At 40.4% G+C, this 21301-nt stretch overlaps 1 protein-coding gene across 4 annotated transcripts in view; it reads left to right on the forward strand.

Moving 5' to 3' along the window:
* SUMF2 (sulfatase modifying factor 2) overlaps nucleotides 1-21301 on the forward strand; it is a 342981-nt gene that overhangs the window by 57823 nt on the left and 263857 nt on the right. For all 4 annotated transcript variants that reach the window (XM_044054215.1, XM_044054214.1, XM_044054213.1 and 1 more), the window contains exon 3: nucleotides 13389-13503. In XM_044054215.1, the coding sequence (XP_043910150.1) occupies nucleotides 13389-13503 (115 nt within the window). The remainder of the gene's footprint in view (nucleotides 1-13388; nucleotides 13504-21301) is intronic.

Raw genomic sequence — 21301 nt, forward strand, 5'->3', positions numbered from 1 at the left:
GGTACTATGCTGCTTTCTCCTGCACCAAAAAAGTTTCCCATTCCCCTGTCTAATCACACTAACAAAAAATGTTTCTGTTCATCTGTTAACCGCATAAAACATATCATTGTTAATTTGTTGTATATTACCACGCTAACAGAAAACTTTCTAATAACATGGTTAATTACGTGACAACTTGTTTCTACTGTTGTAAGGACCAGTGAAGTTTTCTGTTTTTCATTTGTTTGGTTTAATCAGTTGTCAGTGGACAGTATGGTGCTTTTTCTTTTCTTCCCTTTTGATTGTCATTCAACAACTTTCTGTTATTTTTGCAGGTTTTTGTTTTTCTTTCCTGTCCGACTAAAGTAAATTATGTGCAGAGGAATGCAATCAGTACTGAACTTTAATTAGGCACATAACAGCTGAAGTAAATGAACATTAGTGATGTAAATTTATTAAAGGAGCTTTCCTCAGCAGTACTGAGCTAAGCAGTGCTTAAGTGAGGTGGATACCCAGTCTATCTTTTTTATTCAGGCTCTGAATGGAGTTTATGTTTAAGTATGTTCATAGTCTGCAAATGTGATTCCACTATAAATCTTATTAATAATAATGTTATACTATTAAAGACTGAATTAATGTTTAACATTATTAAAAGTCATAAATTATCTATTTAGGCTGAACAAGGATTGCAGTAAAATGCCTGTGCAACTTGGCTGTTAGAGGCACTACCAGGTGTAGAGATATTTAGTTTTACCACTGTAAGTCACTGTCTGCATCTCTCATGCTTCCTAAATATATCTGTTTGCATTTCTGTTATTTTCAAAGTATTTTGTTCCTTGTGGATATGATTTAACTGTATAACTGTATAATATACTTTTATAATGCAGCTGCAGTGTATTAGAAGTAATTTACCAGTTAGAGTCCCCACATTAACTTGTATATATTACAGTACCTGGCTTTTGATATATGTTCTATATGGGGTAGAAGCTATCACTGGATTGAAGCGAAGGAGATTATGAAACATACGTTTTAGAATTAAACTAAATATGTCAGCATCATCACCCACAGACGCTTAGAAGAGAGTGTTTTATAGCTGGTGGCAATACAGCTTGCAGGTTCATTCAAAGCAAGGCATGTAATCTTATCAGAAGAAAACAGGAAGCGTGTGCAAAGCAGTTCCAGCTGGGTTATGTAGGCAGTCTTAATAATGTGTTGGTAAAAGTGCCCTTCCCCTAGAAAAAGTCATACTAGGGCTAACTGAAAAAATGCATCATTGTACTTAGTTTTTGAAAGGGTAATTATTCACTGTTTTGCTGCCTATCACCATTTTCTTGTGGTGTTAAGATTAGTATACATATGACTTTTATGTTGTAGTTAGTGAACATAATTCCACTTCCAGAATATTATGAATTATTGTTCATTCATAATCCTGATTTCAGTAATACGGTACTATGCATTTCTACTATTTTAAGAAAGGCATATGTTTAGCTGTAGTATTGGGAGGAATGTTTTCTATTTATCTAAAACTTTTATCGCTTCCAACTAGAGGATGAGGTCTGACTGAAGTATATTAACATAAAATAATTTTAACCAAGCTTTGTTTCAGCTTATTAAATTATTTTTTGGTGTGTGTGTATCCATACAAATGGCAAACCCTCTCTTTGTGTTCCTCAGAGGTGACACAATGTTGTGAAAGTCTTTAATAGATCTTGAACTGTAATTTTGCAGTCAAGCAAATTTCTCGTCTTGCACGCATTGTTTCATGCTGGCATGTTTTGTTGTATACCTTAAAGGGGATGGGTGTGGTATGTTTCCAGACAATTCTGTATTGCACTGTCTTCCATTGTCATCTGTGTTATTATAATATAAGATGGAATCAAGAAAAAAGTTTTACACTTCTTTCGCAGATGTTAACCGAAGCAGTATCCATTTTAAATGTCAGTGCTTGTAATGCTGAGTCCCATAATGTGGAAACTGACTAACTGGAAATCCAGACTTACATGTACTAAGTCCATGTTTGCCATTTCTTGGGATATTCCCTTTCCTCTGAGATTTAATGATCTTAGAATTGGTATACATAAACATAAGTTGGGGGGGGGGGGGGTTGTCCTTCACATTGGAAGGTACAGGGGGCTTGCCTTTTTGCAAAACAGACAAAAACAAAAACTAAAAGAGAAGTGTGATGATCAATATTTACTCTTCTCCTGTATTTTTGGTCCTTATTTTTCTGTGTTTTAGGACTCATCATTGCGGGTCCTGACATTTCAGAAGAGAACCAATAGCAGCACTATTAAGCAGCTGAATCTAATTTAAACCAAGCCCATCTGCTTGCAGGTTTTTTCATAAAATAGCTTTACTGTAGTGCATTTGAGAGTTTGGAAGTAATGGCCAAATACAGAACAGTTTGCCTTCTGAGAGTGCTTGTGAAAGCGGTGTAATTGACCATTTTTTTCCCCTCAATGTGACTGCCTTTTACTTTTCAACATTAGGTATTGGTGAATTAATGACTGATGCAGCCCACTGATGTTCTTCGTGTTTCAATGTTGCAGTCATCACACGTGGGTTATCTGCCTGCAGGTAGCCCTCAGTCGGCCCAAATACCAGAGACTTAGTATTTCTGCGTCGGATGTTGTCGCTCCAGGACTGACATCAGGTCGTCGGGGGTATAAAAACAGGCAGCCGATGCCATTACATCAGTCTTTTTTGCCGAGGAGCCGGAAGCAGAAGCAGTCCGCAAGTGCCGGACAGCCTCTACCTGAGTTTTCGTTTACGAAATTGAGTCATCCTGAAGTCTTCTAAAGCTAAGTACCCCGTTGGGGATCCTTTTTTCTTGCTCTAACCGATGTCAGAAAAAGTTAATAATTGCCTTGTCTGTGGAAAGCAAATACCACACCGAGATTTTCATTCTTACTGCGTCATCTCTCGTTGCTAAATTCTTTTGCTGTCAATCTCAGTATTCCGAAATGGCTTCGGTAAGCCATCTGACTACCGATATTCCAAAAAACTGTAAGGATAAAGACAGAGATAGACCGCACAGATCCAAAGCTGCTGACGACGCTTCCATTAAGCTAGTCGCCAGTTCGCCGGTACTCAGTGAGGTGCTTTCGCAGCCCCTGATGCCCGCTTCAGTGGATTCACAGGCCTCTACCGAGACCCGTTTGGAGTCTGGTATGCCACGAGACTCTTCTTCGACTGTGGAACCTGCAGATGTCTCTACCTTGGATGGGTCCGGAGCCGCTGAGCAGGCACCGGCTTCTGAGGCAGTTTTTTGCACTACCGATGTTCGACTCAAACCAACGACTTCATTTCTGTCTAAAACTACTGAGTTTCTAAGGCCAAGGGTACGCGCTACTCCTAGAAAACAGACTACCAAAGCCCATGCACCTGCTCCCATGCCACAACGTCAAATGCTTAGAATGGCAGAAGACCTTATTATGCTGATTAGGGGAAGTCAGCCTTCCCCTGCTAAGAGGAAAAGAGACCAGTCCCCAGCAGCTTCAACAGACCAAGAGTCCGATGACTCTGAGGTATCTGATTATGAAGACATGCCCTTATCTGCTTATGAGGATTCAGATGCAGAGGAATCCATTCCCTCTGCCTCTCCTCCAGATGATTTTTCTTTTGGTGAAACGTTACATACTTTAAAAGAACATTTCCACTGGGAATGCCAAGACTATCCTCAGTCCAAAAAGAGACTCATAGAATTTCTAGATTTGCACAGCACAGGCCTTTAGCAATACCCCCCCAGTCCTGGAAGTTGTTGATGATGTCTTTATGGAATCCAGTCTTACTCCTGATACCTTACCCCCTGCCCATAGGAAACCAGACAGGTACTACAGAGTTACCTGACTCTCACAAATTTCTTTTCAAGAATCCTACTGCTGACCCAGAGATCATTCCCAGGGGCCTAAAGGTATCAAGGCAACTACAGCAAAGAATCCCACCCCTTCGGACAGGGATTCCAGAGCTTTGGACAGATGGGGTAAGAAAGTATATACCTCTGCAACTCTTGCCATTAGGGCATTGAATTGTCAGCTTCACTTGCTAGAGTACCAGCAACATATTATGGAACTTATTAAGCAAAAAGTAGCAACCTTTCCAGATTGTGCAGAAAATAAAGAATTGCAGGAGCTTATGCACTCTGCAAGCTAAGTCAACAAGCATACATTGCAGTGTGGCTTTGACGCTCTAGAAGCATCTTGCAGGGCAGCAGTCACTGGTTCTGTACTGAGAAGGCATGCTTGGCTTAAGGAGCAGACCTTGCCAGACCATGTCAAATCAAATTTACTAGACGGTCCTTTGAACAAGGACAATTTGGCACCGAAGCAGAAGAGGTTCTTAAAAAGATGGAAGAAAAAGCTAAATCTATGCAGACAGTTAAATAATTCTTACAAGTACAGCCTCCTAGATTCAGTAGGCATTGCCCCTCAAAACACTGGTCCTCTCCAACCCCCCTCCAGGCCATCTCAAACTAGACCCAGGGTAAACATACCACCCAGACTACAGTCTCAGGGTATGCAGAAATCTAAACAATGGAGTGCCCCCATCCCCAAACAGGTAGTGGTAAGCCGCCCAAAGAACTCGCAATGACTTCTCTACTCCACTCTCCACCTCTGCCCAATTGCTCATGCCTGTAGGAGGAAAACCTGCCCTTCATGCAAAAAACTGGATGTCCATCAGCGAAGACTGATGGGTACTCAACATTGTATCCCAAGGGTACAAATTCCACTTCCAGTCTCCGCCAATCCCAAAAGGGTTCCCATACTTTCCCTCAAACCAGTGGGCAGAGGCACAAAACCACATCCTATCCCTGCTCTCTGTCAGGGCTATTCAACCAGTTCCAACAGAACAGATAGGTCAAGGAGTCTATTCCAGACTTTTCCTGGTACCCAGAAAAGAGGGCTGTTGGTGCCCAATCCTGGATCTTTCAATTGTCAACACCTTCGTGGTACCAAAATGCAAAATGCTTACCCTGGAACAGCTTCTACCTATGCTAGCCAAGGATGCCTGGTTAGTCACCCCAGACTTAAAAGAAGCCTATCTGCACATCCCTATAAGGGAGTCATGCAGGAAATATCTACGTTTCAGGGCTGAATCTGTGCATTATCAGTTCTCTGCACTTTCCTTTGGCTTATCCACTGCTCCCAGGGTATTCACAAAATGCCTGGTTCCAGACATTTTTTACTGCAGGCAGAGAAATATCCACATTTACCCGTACTTGGACGACTGCCTGATTCAGGCGGACAGTCAGGAATTGCTGTTGCTGCACCTGACATTTGTAAAAAACCTTCTTGCATCCCTGGGGTACACCATGAATGAAAATAAATCAAAACTGGTGCCCAGTCAAAAGATTGTTTTCCTGGCAGTTTCCCAGATGGCATTCCTTACTTCAGAAAAACAAGTCCATCTGACAGCCTATTTCAAGCAAATGGTCACCAGAACCCAGCTATCTGCATGGAAAATCAGGCCCTAGGGTTCATGACCTCATGCATCCTGCTAATTCCATATGCCAGACTGCATATGAGGAAATGTCAATGGTACTTAAAAAGTCTTTGGTGCCAACATTCTCAGGACCTGGAAACAGTCATTCCCATCATAACCTGTCAAAGGACAGAGTTTCTTTGGTGGACAGCAGTTGGTGGAACCCTTCATTATTTTCCATGGTGACAGCCCTTTACCCAACCCCACACCGCCCATATGCTAACCACAGACACATCAGACTATGCTTGGGGAGCACACATGGACGGTAAATGCATTCAGAGCCACTGGAGCCCAAGTCAAATTCATCTGCACATCAACCGAAAAGAGATGTTAGCTGTGCAGAATGCCCGGACAGCTTTCCGATCCCTTCTCTCTCCAGGACAACTACTAATAAAAACAGACAACACCACAGTTATGTGGTACATCAACAAGCAGGGGAGAACCCATTCCTACCCACTCTGCAGACTAGTCATGGCCCTGTGAAACACGGCCTTGGACATTCAAGTCCATCTGCAAGTTCAATTCCTGCCAGGCAAACAAAACTCACTGGCAGACGACTTAAGCAGAAATCTCCTAGACCCACATGAGTGGCAATTAGAGCCCAGCACCTTCAACCTTAGGTTCATAGGTTCATAGGTTCGTACTAGGCTATCTGCCCGAGGGCATTTATAAGCCTATCCCATAGTTTTGTGGCTTACGCCACCCCTTTAGTATGGGGAACTATACCCATTATTTTGCTGTGCCTCTGTCTAGCAGTGACACTGAGGTAATCCCTGGGGTATATCTGCGATCTCCCATCCATTGGTCAAGATTTCTCTTGAACAAGGCCAGCGAGGTGCTCTGCCTCACATATACCGGGATTTTGTTCCACAGCATAGGGAGTCTTTGGGTGATGAATCTATCCCTCCAGCACGTCCTATTAATAGCCGTGTCGAGGTTTAAGTCTCCGCCCTTGTGGCTCTGACGGATCTAGATTTTTGAGGTGAAGCATATTCATCAAATCTGGGTTTGACATGGCCTTGTATGTCAGGCAAAGGTCACCTCTGAGCAAGCGGTAAGCGACTGAATAGAGCTGGAGTTCTTTCAGTCGGGCAGCATAGGACAGATTTTTGAGACCCTTTATCCTTTTGGTGAGGAACTTTTGTGGCCTCTCCAGCTGCTGCAAGTGTCGGGTCAGATACATTCCGAATGGGGCATTGTACTCAATCATTGGTCTGATGAGTGAAGAGTATAGGAAGACTATGACCTCCCTTGATCTAGATGTGAATCCCTTCATGATAAGGTGGGCAATGTAGAAGGTCTTCCTAACTACTTTAGCTACATGGGTGTCGAATGACAGGCTACTGTCAACCTGGGTCCCCAGGTCCCTGATAACTTCTTCTGTGCTCAGAGGATTACCACCTATATTGTAGCTAGGGGTAACCTTGTTTTTCCCGAAGGGTATGACTATGCATTTTTTGGCATTTAACTTTAGGCCATGGCTCTGGCACCAGTCATCCGTTTCTGTGAGACCCTTCTGATTCAGAAATGGGGGACTCCCAGATGTGGACCTCTTTGCCTCCCCCTGCAACCACCAGCTCAGCAAATTCTGCACCAGGATCTCCCTCACAGCAGGGCCGGGAAATTGGATGCTCTATCTTTGCAGTGGGTAAATCTCTGAATTCATGCCTTCCCACCTCTGCCCCTTTTCTCAAGAGTATTATTCAAAATAAGACAGGACATACCAAGGACAATTCTGATTGCCCCGGACTGGCCATGCCAGCACTGGTACCCACCCTGGCACCTACACCAGAACCCTACCCTGCTCTCTCAGCAGGAGGGACAGATTTTGCATCCGCAACTGCAGACCCTAACTCTTGCAGACTGGCTTATCACTTGAATCCTCCCCCAGCAACCCTAAGCAAGCAGGTGCTGGATGTCATTCTTGAAGCCAGAAGATCCAGTACAAGAAAATCGTATGTGGATAAGTGGAAAAGGTACTGCTCCTTGAGTCTATCCAAAGGAAGAGTACACAACACTGCCCTCCCTGCCTCTAATCCTGGATTACTTAGCAGATCTACTCCACAAAGGCCTGTCCTTCTCTTCCATTAAGGTACATGCCTCAGCCATTTCGGCTCATTACAACACTGAGCCACCTCTCTTCTCTTATCAAACAGTTCCTGAGAGGGGAAAACAACTTAAGGCCACCAAGGAGAGCACCCACCCCTGCTTGGGACCATAACTTTGTACTGGAAAAGCTCACACTTCCCCCGTTTGAGCCTGCAGCGTCAGCAGAATTAAAATTCCTCTCTTGGAAAATAGCATTGCTTCTGGCCCTCACTTCAGCTAGAAGAGTGTCTGAGCTGCAAGTACTTATGGCTGTGGAACCTTTCATTATTTTCCATGGTGGCAGGGTCTCCCTCTGGACAGACCCTTTCTTTATGCCTAAAGTGGTGTCCAGTGTAGCTCTCAACCAATCCATACATTTACCAACCTTCTTCCCTAATCCTCAAAATAAAGGGGAAAGGATCCTGCACTCCTTGGCCATGCACAAACAGCTCAGATTCTACCTTAATAGGACTAAGCCCTTCAGAAAATCAGACCAGTTACTAGTCAGTTTTGTAACAGGGGAAGAGGGCAAGGCCATTTCAAAGCAAACAGTCTCTAACTGGATAGCACTTTGCTTCCATTTCTGTTACAAGCACCATGGGAAACCAACCCCTCAGGGGGTCAGAACACATTCCACTAGGACAACATCTACCTGTACAGCATTTCACAGGGGAGTCCTTACCAGGGGCATCTTGGAAGCTGCTGCCTGGAGTTCTGTACACACCTTCACCAAGCACTACCACCTGCCTATCTTTTCCAAATCCAGGTCAGGTTTTTCAACAGCAATCCTCCAAGGCATTCTAGCCAGCCCTAACTCTTCTTGACTGCCTCCACCCTTCTTCAGCTTTGGGAATCTACCCAAGTGTATCTAAACAAAGAGGTGGTGCAATAGTGCTCAATTAAAAACACTTAAACCAAAAAGGAGCACTAATGTTGTGAGTCCTCAGAAATAGTTTATTGTAAATAATTTAGTTAAGCGCTTTCATCAATGCCAGTTGACTTCATCAGAACAATTAAAAATCAAAAAAATGAATTTAAATAGTATAAGCTCAACAATGATTGGTTCATCCTTCCCCCAGTGATTTAGCAAATAATCCCCAGCTCATAAATATCTAACTCAGTTCATGAATATTAAATACATACTTGTTAAAAACACAACTAAAAAACATAAATACATCATTCTAATACATTTATGTTCAACAACTTTCACCAAAATGAAAAATTCAAACAAGATATTCAATATTGCACATACATATTAGACCACCCCAAGAAAATATTTTTATATATAAGGAAATATTGAATAGTAGAACATTTCAACCTGTCCTGTCTTTTCTCTTAATATTGGCAGGATAGTTAAGTAATCATTGAAGCCCGGGGGGAAGTTTGCAGCTAGTCTTAATTGCCATAATAGTTTTTTTTTTTTTTATTAAGGACATTTTGCCAATCCCCCCCCCCCCAGCTTCACTGTGAACAAGGTCAAGAATAGCAAATTTAAATCCACGAAAATCAGCACATTGTGTACTGTGTTTTATACAAAGCGCTGGTTTCCTTTTTGTTTTTCATGTCATATAGATGTTCATATATCCTGGTTTTGAATAACCTCTTTGTTTTCCCAATATAAAATGATGTACAGGTATTGCACCTAGCAATGTATACCAGCTTACTGGAAAAACAATTGCCCCTTCTCAAAAACACAATATTTTTGTTTTGATTGTCAGTGGAAATAGAGTTGTCCTGTAAAATATATGAACAATATATGAACAATAGGAGCATCTGCCGGAAGGCCTGCTCCCATTAAAATTTTTATAAAGTATTTCTTTGACTTGGTGATACAGGGGACTGTATTGGACAACACATGCCTGCAGAAAATCAGTTTTGTTCTCATTTTCAGTAGTTGTCCTAATATTATTAATTTTATTAAATCCCTTTCCCAACAATGGAATATACCTTACCTGCACTTCAATAGCCATCATCCTATATTCCAAAAGAAAAGTATTATTAAAGGTCAGGCTATTAGGGTTGCCAGAATGACATCCCTGAAAAAGGATGTAATCCAGGAATTTGTATATCTGAAGGACATGTTCCTTGAAAGAGGCTACCCTGGTGAGCTTATTGATACAATTGTAACAGGAGTATTAGATGAGTGGGTACAAGGTATATTCCATTGTTGGGAAAGGCAACTACTGAGAATGAGAACAAAATTGATTTTCAGCAGGCATGTGTTGTCCAGCACAGTCCCCAGTATCACCAAGTCAAAGAAATACTTTATAAAAATTGGAGTATTTTTAAAACCAATAGTGAAGTTTTCCAGATAGTGGGTGAAAAACTTATATTTTCAACTAAAATTGGACCCGATTTAAAGTCAGTTCTGGAGAGGAGAACTAATAATCAAGGTGAACAGGGGAATTTTAATGGGAGCAGGCCTTGCGGCAGATACTCCTATTGTTCATATATTTTACAGGACAACTCTATTTCCATTGACAATCAAAACAAAAATATTGTGTTTTTGAGAAGGGGCAATTGTTTTTCCAGTAAGCTGGTATACATTGTTAGGTGCAATACCTGTACATCATTTTATAATGGAAAAACAGAGAGGTTATTCAAAACCAGGATATATGAACATCAATATGACATGAAAAACAAAAAGGAAACCAGCGCTTTGTATAAACACAGTACACAATGTGTTGATTTTTGTGGATTTAAATTTGCTATTCTTAACCTTGTTCACATTGAAGCTAGGGGGGATACTGCAAACTTCCCTCCGGGCTTAAATGATCACTTAACTATCCTGCCAATATTAACAGACAAGGCAGGACAGGTTTAAATGTTCTACTATTCAATATTTCCTTATATATAAAAACCTTTTCTTGGGGTGGTCTAATATGTATGTGCAATATTGAATATCTTGTTTGAATTTTTCATTTTGGTGAAAGTTGTTGAACATAAATGTATTAGAATGATGTATTATTTATGTTTTTTAGTTGTGTTTTTAACAAGTATGCATTTAATATTCATGAATTGAGTTGGATATTTATGAGCTGGGGATTTTTTGTTAAATCATTGGGGGAAGGATGAAGCAATCATTGTTGAGGTTATACTATTTAAATTCATTTTTTGATTTTTAATTGTTCTGATGAAGTCAATTGGCATTGACGAAAGTGCTTAACTAAATTATTTGCAGTAAACTATTTCTGAGGACTCACAACATTAGTGCTCCTTTTTGGTTTAAATCTACCCAAGTGTGATGACTGCAGCAGTGAAACACAAAGAACATAGTACTGTTGTGTACACTTACCATAAATGCAGATGTTCAAGTGTATTCACTGTTGCAGTCCTGGTTTTCTTCCCTCCAGCCCCATTTTTTTTCTCTCTCTTTCTCTCTCTCTAAACTCTCTATGCCTTTTACTCCCCCCTTTCAGAGGTATTGGTATTGGTATTTACTTTTTACTGGTGGTGTTTTCTCCACCATATCTTAGCTCCCTATTTGGGGGACTCCTGGCATTTGGGGCAAGAAAAACTGATGTAATGGTGTTGGCTGCCTGTTTTTATACCCCTGACGACCTGACCTCAGTCCTGGAGTGACAGCATCTGACGCAGAACTACTAAGTCTCTGGTATTTGGGCCGACTGAGGGCTACCTGCAGGCAGATAACTCAAGTGTGATGACTGCAACAGTGAATACACTCGAACATCTACCTTTATGGTAAGTGTACACAACTGTACTTTCCTTCTTGCAAACATATGTAATGAACTGGTCCATTTAAAAAATATATTTTTTTTTTCACAGCCATTTGTTATTTTTCAGTTCCGTACTACATATCAGAGATTGGATGAATAAATGAATGATGTAGTTCACTGTGTGTGTACTCTCAACACTACCATCCCATCACCTGATTACACCTTAAAGCACAGCCACTGCTCTGCAAGGCAACTTTCAGCATTGACAAATACATGCTGTTAACTCAGTAGCCAAGCTGTAATATAGAACCTCACTATTGCACTTCTGTTTTCGAGTAGTTGCTTGGCTGCATCTTCTAGACAGCTGTGATGCTGATATGTCGCCCAGATTCACAGACTGTTTGATTCTGACAGTGTTTGGACTTTCTGCCAGCTTCAGAGACGGTACTTTTAAGCACAAGACTTGGTTTCGGTTTGCATTTTAGAGTAATAGAAAAGACGTTTAGCAACAAACTATTTGTTGTAGTACTTGTGCAACGTACAGAGTGTTCAGGTAATATTAGCAGCATTGCATACAAACTGAGGATGAGCAGATAATTATGAAATAATATACTTTGCAACAGCATAATTAACAATGGGTGTGGTTAAGTAGTAGTGCATTAGGTCAGGTATAGTTGTGTGGATTTTGTCATAAGAAGAGTAGAGGACAGGAAAAATAAGTGATCAGGAAAAGTCTCTGACATATATGTGTACATAGAAGGTTAATTTATGAATAATTTAGCTTGGGGAATAGCAGGGGCATAGCCAAGAGTCAAGCAGGAACAGTTTTAATTTATCTTTGAAAATATCTACTTTGTTAAGGAGTCTGATTGGAGGAGGAATTGCATTCCAGGATTTTGTGACACAATTTGAGTAAAGAGCATTTCCTGCTTTGTTGTGAGTTTTGTGAATTGAGAGAAGTCGTGTGTCAGTAGAGCAGAGAGTCTCATGGTGGAGTGGGATTGTACTGTACCGCTTAGGGGAGGACATTTTTTGTGTTGAAAGCCTAATTTGTGTGCTAATTGAAGCAGGGGGAGTATGTGAGAAGATGAGCTAGATCAAGTCAGTTCAGGTGCCTGAGGGCAGTACAGTGATGTGTGCAGTATGGTTTGTTGGAAGTAAATATGGCTATTTTATGATAGCATTGCTGTAGTTTAGTTGTCAGGGTAGACTGGAGGTTGGTGAAAGGAGGTGAAGCATACAGAATTGCATGTTATCTGGCTGCTTCCAGTCAGATATTGTTTAGCTCTGCATAGCAGACCGAACTGCTGATGTTTTTTTTTTCGTTTGTTTGTTTGTTTTTTCACTTGTTGAATGTCATGGCGCTGTCTGTTATAACTCCTAGTAATTTAGTATTAGACACACACTCAGTATTTGTTTTATTTCAGTGGAATTTAATCTTTAAATAACCCCCAAAAATGTAGTATTGGAGACTACCTCAGTATTTGTATAATTTCATAACTAAATATTTACTAACCTAAGAGTATAGCTACGTACAAACCATCTTTGAGCAATGCTAGTGAACAGAGACCAGTTAGCTGTCCAAGAGGTGGGGGGGGGGTTCAGGAGCAAGGAATGGCCATTTATTAGCTTACCCTTTTTTGCAGCTAGTGAGAGCAATGGCATTTAACCAGCACAGTAACCACTAGAGATGCCTGGGAAAATTGTAAATCATTGATGTACACTGCCTGTGTATGGGAATATGCACATTTGTAAACTACCATAGGTTGAAAATGGAAAGGGAATAATAAAACTTCTCTCACCATTTGCAGTGTCATATGGCCAATTGCATTGTGTCCAGCTTTCAGCCCCAAGAGAGAATAAATAGAGATGATTGAGCAAATCATTGGCATATTTTTAATTCTTGAAGGCAAAATAGAAATTTCAAGCCATTCAGTTTCATTGTTATGATTATCAGATGCTGCAGATGTATGAAAATACATGGGAGAAAATCTTTTACAACACTTAGCTAGCCTTTCTGGATGACTTAAAAGTAAGGGTACATTATTATTCTTTATATTCAGTGTACAAAACGGATACTGAAATGTGGAAACATTTAATTTACTGCACAGATTTGTAAACATCACATTTGTAATTTTTAACAAACTTTGTATTTCAATCTAGAGACTTTGTTAGGGCAACAAAGTACAAAACAGAAGCAGAATCATTTGGCTGGAGCTTTGTCTTTCAAGATCTAGTATCAGAAGAACTGAAAAGCAGAGTAACACAGAAGATTGAGGTCAGTGCTTTAGCTATGCATTCATGTATGTGTATTTTCAGCAAATAATGTTTATCCTCTAAAAAGCCATATGTACTACAGCTAGTGGTATTTTTTTTACATGTAGTGATATATTTTGCTGCATTCCTACTGGAGTAAGAAACCATTTTAGAGTGGGATCAGTTGAAATCCTACTATAGGTAATGTTCACCGTAGCAGCAGTCACATGTCCACTTCTAAGTGTTTTATGTGATGATGTTGTGGGTTTTTATTAAACCTATGAGAGGGGGAGTAGGAGGCAGTGTTCTTAGTGGAAACTTTTCTTGTTGATGTCCTCCTTTTGACGTCATGAGAACGTCAATATTTTTTACAAGCTTTTCATATTTTTGGCTGTGCTCACTAGGCAGTTTGTACCTCTTACTATGACGCTCAAGTAACCAGAGAAGTGAGGAAGCACATTAGTCACTCCTTATTTATACTCCACCCATGTCAACTCACATTTTAGCAGAACTGTAGGTAACAACTGCAGTTTCTGTTACCACCGTTTGTTTACTAAAGCTTGTAACTAAGACCTCTGATTGATATATGATAAGGGATCTTGCTTAGGTAGAAATAACAGACTTTGTAAACACTCTGTATGGAAAGACGTGCAGTGAAACCACATAGTCAATTGAGTACATATATTATTTGCTACTAATAATAGAGTACCAAATTATATGCTGTCTTGCAAGGGCAGATGTGCAGACAGAAAATCATGATTAAATGAAAACTAGGAGAAGAGCAAGTATAACATGAAACAAATGCTATAATAAGAAAAGGTCTGATTTCTGAAGTTAGCTTAGTCAGAGGACCATCATGGGCACTTCCCGGGTATATAATATTACATAATCACAGATTAAGCCAAATGGGTAAAACTAAAATAGTTGCATGGGAGCATTTACATTTACTGGGGCTGCTACAGTTGTTAACAATAGTATTTGCTTTTTTTGGAAATTTATTGAACTGGTTTGTTATTGTTCCATCTTAGTGCTGTTGCTTAAAGTTTGCTTCTGAGATGCCCTGTTGTGTGTTTTGCTGGTCCTACTTAAGGGAAGGCATCTGAATGGGGGCTCTGTTTTGTATCCTTTTCCTTCATGTGGTTGCAGTTCTGCTGCAAGTAAGACCACAAGATGGCACTATATAGCAGTATTTGCTGGATTTTTCCATTGCAGTTAGAGTTGCACATTTTTCAGGTATTCCCTTTATGCTTTGAGATATTTGTCAGTGTTATAGAACAGATATAAGAATGTAAAAACATAAAAATCAACTTAAAATAAGTATTGCATAATTTTTTCCTAGCTTTGTATACTTTATGCCCCTGCCATTAGATACAGCTTTGTGAACTCCTACACTTTTTGCATCTTTTAAGAACATCATGTACTAGTCCTGCAATTTCAAGGACTGTTGTTTTAAGTCATTAATCCATTTTGATGACTTCCCTACCTTTTTCTGTGTGTACCACCTGCTATTCTCTTCTAATGGTGCTCTTACGTTCTTTGAATTCCTGTGTCCTGTGTAATGTCCTATGTTGTACATCCTTATTCTTTATGCCTACTGCTATCAAGCATGTATGCTGCTGACTACTTGCATATTTTGTCATGAATTTATATTCCTGACTATATTACTGTAACTGCAGTGTTTTTGGAGAATGAAGTTCTGTCTTTACTCTAAGCTTTTCAGTTATTCCTTTGAAAAGGGATTGTAGTCCAGTGGGACAGATCCATTCAACAAAATGTGGAAATGAATCTACAAGTAAGTAAATCTTCAGAGTCAGAATGAGCTGGTGCCATTCAACCAGTGTTTTTTCCAGGTAACTGCTTAAGGGGAGAGAACAGTACAAAGTGTAAGGTTTGCACATTGTTCCAGGTTGGTAAATGCGTAGTTACGTCCTGGTTTCTGGACATATGTTAGTTATTGGCATAAACTGTATTCAGTTACTGCAGGGAACAGAAGACAGGTTGCTGTGTCTTTCGGGTTTTCCTGGTTAGGGGTCGCCACAGCGGAACTCCGGTCTGCTAATGATTGGCAGTGGATTTTTGTGTGCCGAGTTGCCAGCCCTGACGCACAACCTTCAACGAAGGTACGCCCATTCACGCATGTCGCCACACAGAAGATGCTGTAGCTGAGAATCGAACAGGACAACGTCTTACTGTGAGGCGACAACGCTACTGCAGCACCACCACAGCAGTTGGTAAAGCACAATAAACATACTGGCCAACTTGAGAAACAGAAAGGATTCTTCACACGGTTGCTTGAATCTTAACAGTGCCTGCTTCTCAGATGTCTGCCCGTAGCTACCACACAAGAAAAGTATATTACTATTCTGTAAGCTGATGGGTCCTTTGAGGGTATGTCTTAGTAACATGTATGCAGAATAACATGTAACAAAGGACAGGATAAGAAAAAGGAAGACATGTTATTATAGAAGGGAAGACTTTATTATAAAAGTGAAAGTGTGGTGGTGTGGGTGGGTTTATAGGACCAAAGGATATACAAGGCAGTTAGACCAGAGGCCATGTGTGTCATGCCAATAACCTCCCTCTGGCTCTACCACACTTAACAAGGAGGTTAAGGCTAGTAGGTCTCAGAATAGATTTAAGGAGACTCATTTAGTTGTCTAAACTACATGTAAAAAAAACAAAGAATCACTTTGCTTGACATGTAGAGAGAGCCTATTCCATACAGAGCAAGGAATGGTGTTGGGTGATGAACCTCTTTCTCCATCATGATTTATTTCCTGATTAGGTTGATATTCCTGGTTCTAAAGTGCTGGCTGCACTATTTGACTTGTTTAGAAAAAGGGTAACTGACATTTTTAATTTCTCCAAGTCTTTTGGGTTTCTAATACCATGATGAGAATGGACCCCATTCCTAAGTCAAAGTACGATTAAAGTTCATGAAATTAAAGTAAAGTAAAGGGTAACAGTGTAAGTAAGGGCATGGTAAGTGAGACACAGATATCTCCTCAGGAGCCAGTGTTGTGCAGAGTACAGAGACAAGGATTCTAGTCTCTCATTAGTTAAGATTTTTAAGATCAGAGATCCTTTTTGTTAGGAACCTTGGTGTTTTTTGCTAGTATTTTTTAATGTGTGTAGCTGTGTACATGCCAAAGGTTGCAATCTATTTTGTAACTGGTCTGACAAGGGCAGCATATAAGAAACTAATTATTTAATTGGTTTTAGAAGAGACACTTTTGGCAGTTAGTTTAGAAGGCTTTCTTAACTACAGATACTATGAAAAGGGAGCTATCAGTCCAGGTGGTCAGCTCTCTAATCCCTATGTCCATTGGTAATGGGGTATTGTCAGTGCAGTAGGCTGCAGTATATTTCTGTTTTCCTGAAGGGTATGGTCATACATTTATTGGTTTTTAGTCCAAGTTCTTTCTCTGTGCTGCAGGTGTTGATGTGTGTTATTTTCTTTTTGAAGGGTGGGTTTTGGACAAGTTGATCCAGGAAGTTGTTGTTCACCTAGACTAAGAATCATTGTGCATACTCTTCATAAGACGTGTAGGTACCCATTATATGGAGGGATAGCTTGTTTGCAAGGATTCAGGAGTTATTACTTATAAGGATACCTTCAAGGAATGACAGGGAGGTTTTGTGATGATTTGGGGTCAAGGAAGGGGATCAGTAGCAGACCATCAGTTGGAAGTATGACTTCCCTAAGGTGAGCTGTAGTTCATTGAGCTCACTAGAGGAGCTCTGTGGTTTACAGTTGTGATGAGATACTGTCTCTGCTGCAGTTTCCAGTGGGTTTAAACAGTTTAAAGTTGTGGTAGGCACTAAATCCAGACCAGGAGAGGTACTGTCCCTATATTTGAACCATGTCTCCATATATGTGTCCCAAATGCAGAAGTGCCTCTAAATTGGGAAGTTTATTGTTAGAACTCCTGGTATTGAGAAGAGGCACCTTGATGTTGTCCAGTGTAGGATTTCATGCGTTTGTTAGGTTGGGATGTTCATTAGATAAACTATACCAAAAAAGGCACAATGGGTGCCACAACGGCTTATGCAGAAACCCTTGAACCAGAGATGTGGACTATCCTTTGCAAAGCAAGTTGGATTGTCAGTCATCTTGTCCCAAGGCAATACAAACTGGGTCCCCCCTGGAATGACACCAGCTACTTAGGCAGTTGTTGAAATCAACTATCTTTTCTTTGAATAAAGGCATCATTGTCAGGGAAGGGCAGATTCCACTCAGAATCAGAATCTTACCATTGTCTGAAATTTGCATGGCAAGTCGAGCTTGTCCTTCTGCATGTCCTTCATGGGTTTTCATAACTGGTCATTTACATCCACATGAACTATTATCATATTGCCATATTTACTAGTGAGAAGAGTCTTGAAGGTCTCTGACATGTCTGTAGTCCTGGCTTCCGAGAAGCAGCTGAATTTTACCCTTTCCTCATGGAGTCTGTCCCTCTATTAAATTGAGAAGACTTTTCGGGAAACTGGTTTATGCATGCTAGACAAAAAGAGTGGTATGTTGCTGGTGACCTGTTCATGGGGAGGAAGCGTTACAATCTAGTAGGTGTACTGTGGTACTTTTGCTGATGCCTAATCTTTGGACTTCTAGAAGACTTTGATAGAGATTTTTTTAACAGGATCAGTATATGACAGTTCTGTTTTGTGTTAGTATGAGAAGTTTACTTGTATGGGTGGGAGTATGGCAATGTGATACTCACTGCGTGCAGCAGATTGGAAGTGGGATGCCATCTAGTTTCAAAGGCATGTTTGACTGCCAGAAGTCAACTAGGCGAAGAGCCAGAGAAATTGTAACTGGACTGTGGTTTCAGTACCGCAATGTTGATATGATTCAGTTTTATTTTTTCACCCATTTAAAAGCTGTATTAGCAATCTTTGCTTAAGAGGCAGCAGGAAATTGCGCAGTATGAATGACATTTCTGAAGATTGTACTTCTTAGATCTAAATTGTAGATCATTGCAGTCTTCTCTATAACATTTCAGGACACAAAGGGTCAAGATAATGTAGTTTTCCATTATTCATAGTTACCTCAATTATAGTACTGTAACTGTTCTGTCCTAGTTTTTTTTTCTTTTTTTTTTTTTAGTCTGTTTTGTAAAGTATTCTGTGATGTAATACTGTAACAGCAAACTGAGTTGAGTGCCACTGAATCCTTTATGTTTATGTAGTGTCACTGTGGACTGTATAAGTGTGAATATTTATTTTGACTCGCCATCTTCAGTAAAACATATTGTTATGTCTGAAAAAACATATTGGTCCATATTCCAAAAGACTGGCTGTCTATGTTAGGACTTACTCAGGTGTAAGGCCTTAAGTCTCTTAGACCAAGAGCAAGTCTTTTGGAGTTGGGTCAGTTGTCTTACCTTCCATTTTGAATTTTGCATTTTCATTCTTCATTTTACTCTTTTGGTCAGGTGCATAAGGGGATGATCACATTCACAGTTAGGTCCACTGCTTGTGACGAGTAGCACTTTAAAATCCATAATGAAATAATGAGTAATTAAATGTTGCATTTTAGAAATTGTCAGATACTTCCACAGGAGTTTGTGCCTGAATTCACCTAGACGCTGTATGTCTAACTTATATGTTACTTTCCTGAGTATACAAACATATGCAAATAGTACAAGTTATTAGTACTATATAGTCGAAAGCTACAAAATTGAAGGATATGTCATCCAGAGAGTACAACTTAATAGAGTAGGAAGTTCGCTTTAAAGCATTCAAAGCACTACTGATTATTCTAAAACGTGTTCAAAAGGTTTATTGTAAAACTTTTAGTATTTGCAGATAATTTGACTTGTTTAGTTTGTAACATGAAATCTGGTCCATCTAAGGTGGATAAAAAGCTTCCTACATATGCTAGAACATCATCTCAGGTTAGGTGTCCACTAGCATATGCTAGATACATGCACATGTTTTGTGAAGTAATAAAGAGAAATTGGAAAATTCTGTTGATCCAGATATCAAGAAAGTAATCAGTGAACATCCAAGTTTCTTGTTAAAAATGAGATTAATTTATGAAGGAAATTTTGTCAGGAGTCAAGATTTCACTGAAGATATTACACTTTAAATAGGGGTATGGCATTTAGACAAGATGCCCGGTAATGTACCTTTGTACTTTTCTGAGCACCCATGGTCCATGTCAGCAATATGGTTAAGGGCAACTAATGCATTTAGGTGAGGTAACAGCACAGGGGCATGACAGTTGCATGTCCAACTATGGAGTGAGATCTGTGGCAGGTGATGTAGCAAATGGACATAGCAGTTACAGAGCCAACTGGGGAGGGGCTGTGGCACAGAACACAGCACAAGGACATGACACTACATGTCCAGCAATGTGAGGAGGAAATGGCACACGGGCATGACAATTACATACCCAGCTTTGAGTAGGCACATTGTGGCCTACTTGTATAGAGGGCAGGATATAGCACAGACAACACAATGATTCCTGTAGATATTTGAAGGCAGGGCTACGTATATAGTGAGTGAGAAGTACAAGCTGCGCAGTAATGCAGGACTGTGTTCACTAATAATATGCCCATTGCTGCTGCTGTCAGTATGAAATGAGGGTGGGATGTGATGGTTACAGCTGTACAATAGGCAGGTGTTTTGACACCAGATTTATGGGTTAGGAGTGTTGTACATGTGCATGGGTCAACCAAATACAGTCCTGTTCTAGCCACAGATGTACCTGTCTTGACATGGTCCCATGAGAATAGCACCAGCGGGAAATGTTCACCGCACATGAGAGCACAGCATTATTGCAGGCTGTAAGTGTACACATAGCCTGGACCTCTTGGTCAAAGGTAAAACAGATATGTCATAATAGGACCAGGTATGGCAAGGAGTGGTATAGAACATTAGTATAATAATAAGGCCACAGTATAGGTGTGGAAAAGAGTGACTGATATGCTATTACATGCCAAGACCAAGTAGCAGGACATTTCCAAGGGCATGTACACCACAGGGGGTGGAACACCCACACAGAAGCAACTCACAGAGGTGTAAAGAGTTCCTGGTATCCCTAACTGGGAGGTGTTAGCAGATTGCATACATGACAGTGACTTGGACATTGAAGCTGTAGGAGATGCACCAATTTATTATTAGTAGGTACATTTCCAAGGTCTTTAGTGATCCACATGTGAAGGTGACCTGTTATGCAAAACAGCTCTAACATTCTACATCTTCTCCAGCAGTACCATACAACTAAAGATGTGTAGGTGTCTTTATGGTATTTACAGATTATGTCATGCATCAATGTGTGCCAGGTGTTTAAAGGGGATGTCTCACTGCTTCCATATGTATGTTAGCTTTACACATTTACAGGTTCCAGTATTATAGAGTCCGACATGAGAGGACAGCACATGAATGATGTTAACAGGTTACTCTTGGCTGATGATGACAGCAGTGTGTACATGGTACAGTCAAATGACACCATGGCACTGTCAACAACATTAACATTGGATGTAACAGAAGAAGGCTGGAATTCATTGTCATTAGTGTTTACTGCTGGACATCCTGTTATTGTGAGCACCACCAAGGCTGCATAGTAATCACCATCATGAACAGCATCTTTAGCCGTGCTGTCTCTGATGTCCATGCACACACCATAAGAGATAGGCGGCATGTTGATAGGCATTGGAGCCATGACTCCAAGTCTTTACAGGACTTGGGGGCAGTACTGAGATCCAATCAGAGATGTGCAGGTTAGTAGTCTAGTTACAGACAGACAACTTCCATACACCATTATAGAGTTGATGAGTGCAGCGTGTGGCCTGCTTGGCTGCAAGACAACT

This window comes from Protopterus annectens, chromosome 13.part0, assembly GCF_019279795.1.
Source record: "Protopterus annectens isolate FY-2018-M chromosome 13.part0, PAN1.0, whole genome shotgun sequence".
NCBI classification, from domain to species: Eukaryota; Metazoa; Chordata; order Ceratodontiformes; family Protopteridae; genus Protopterus; species Protopterus annectens.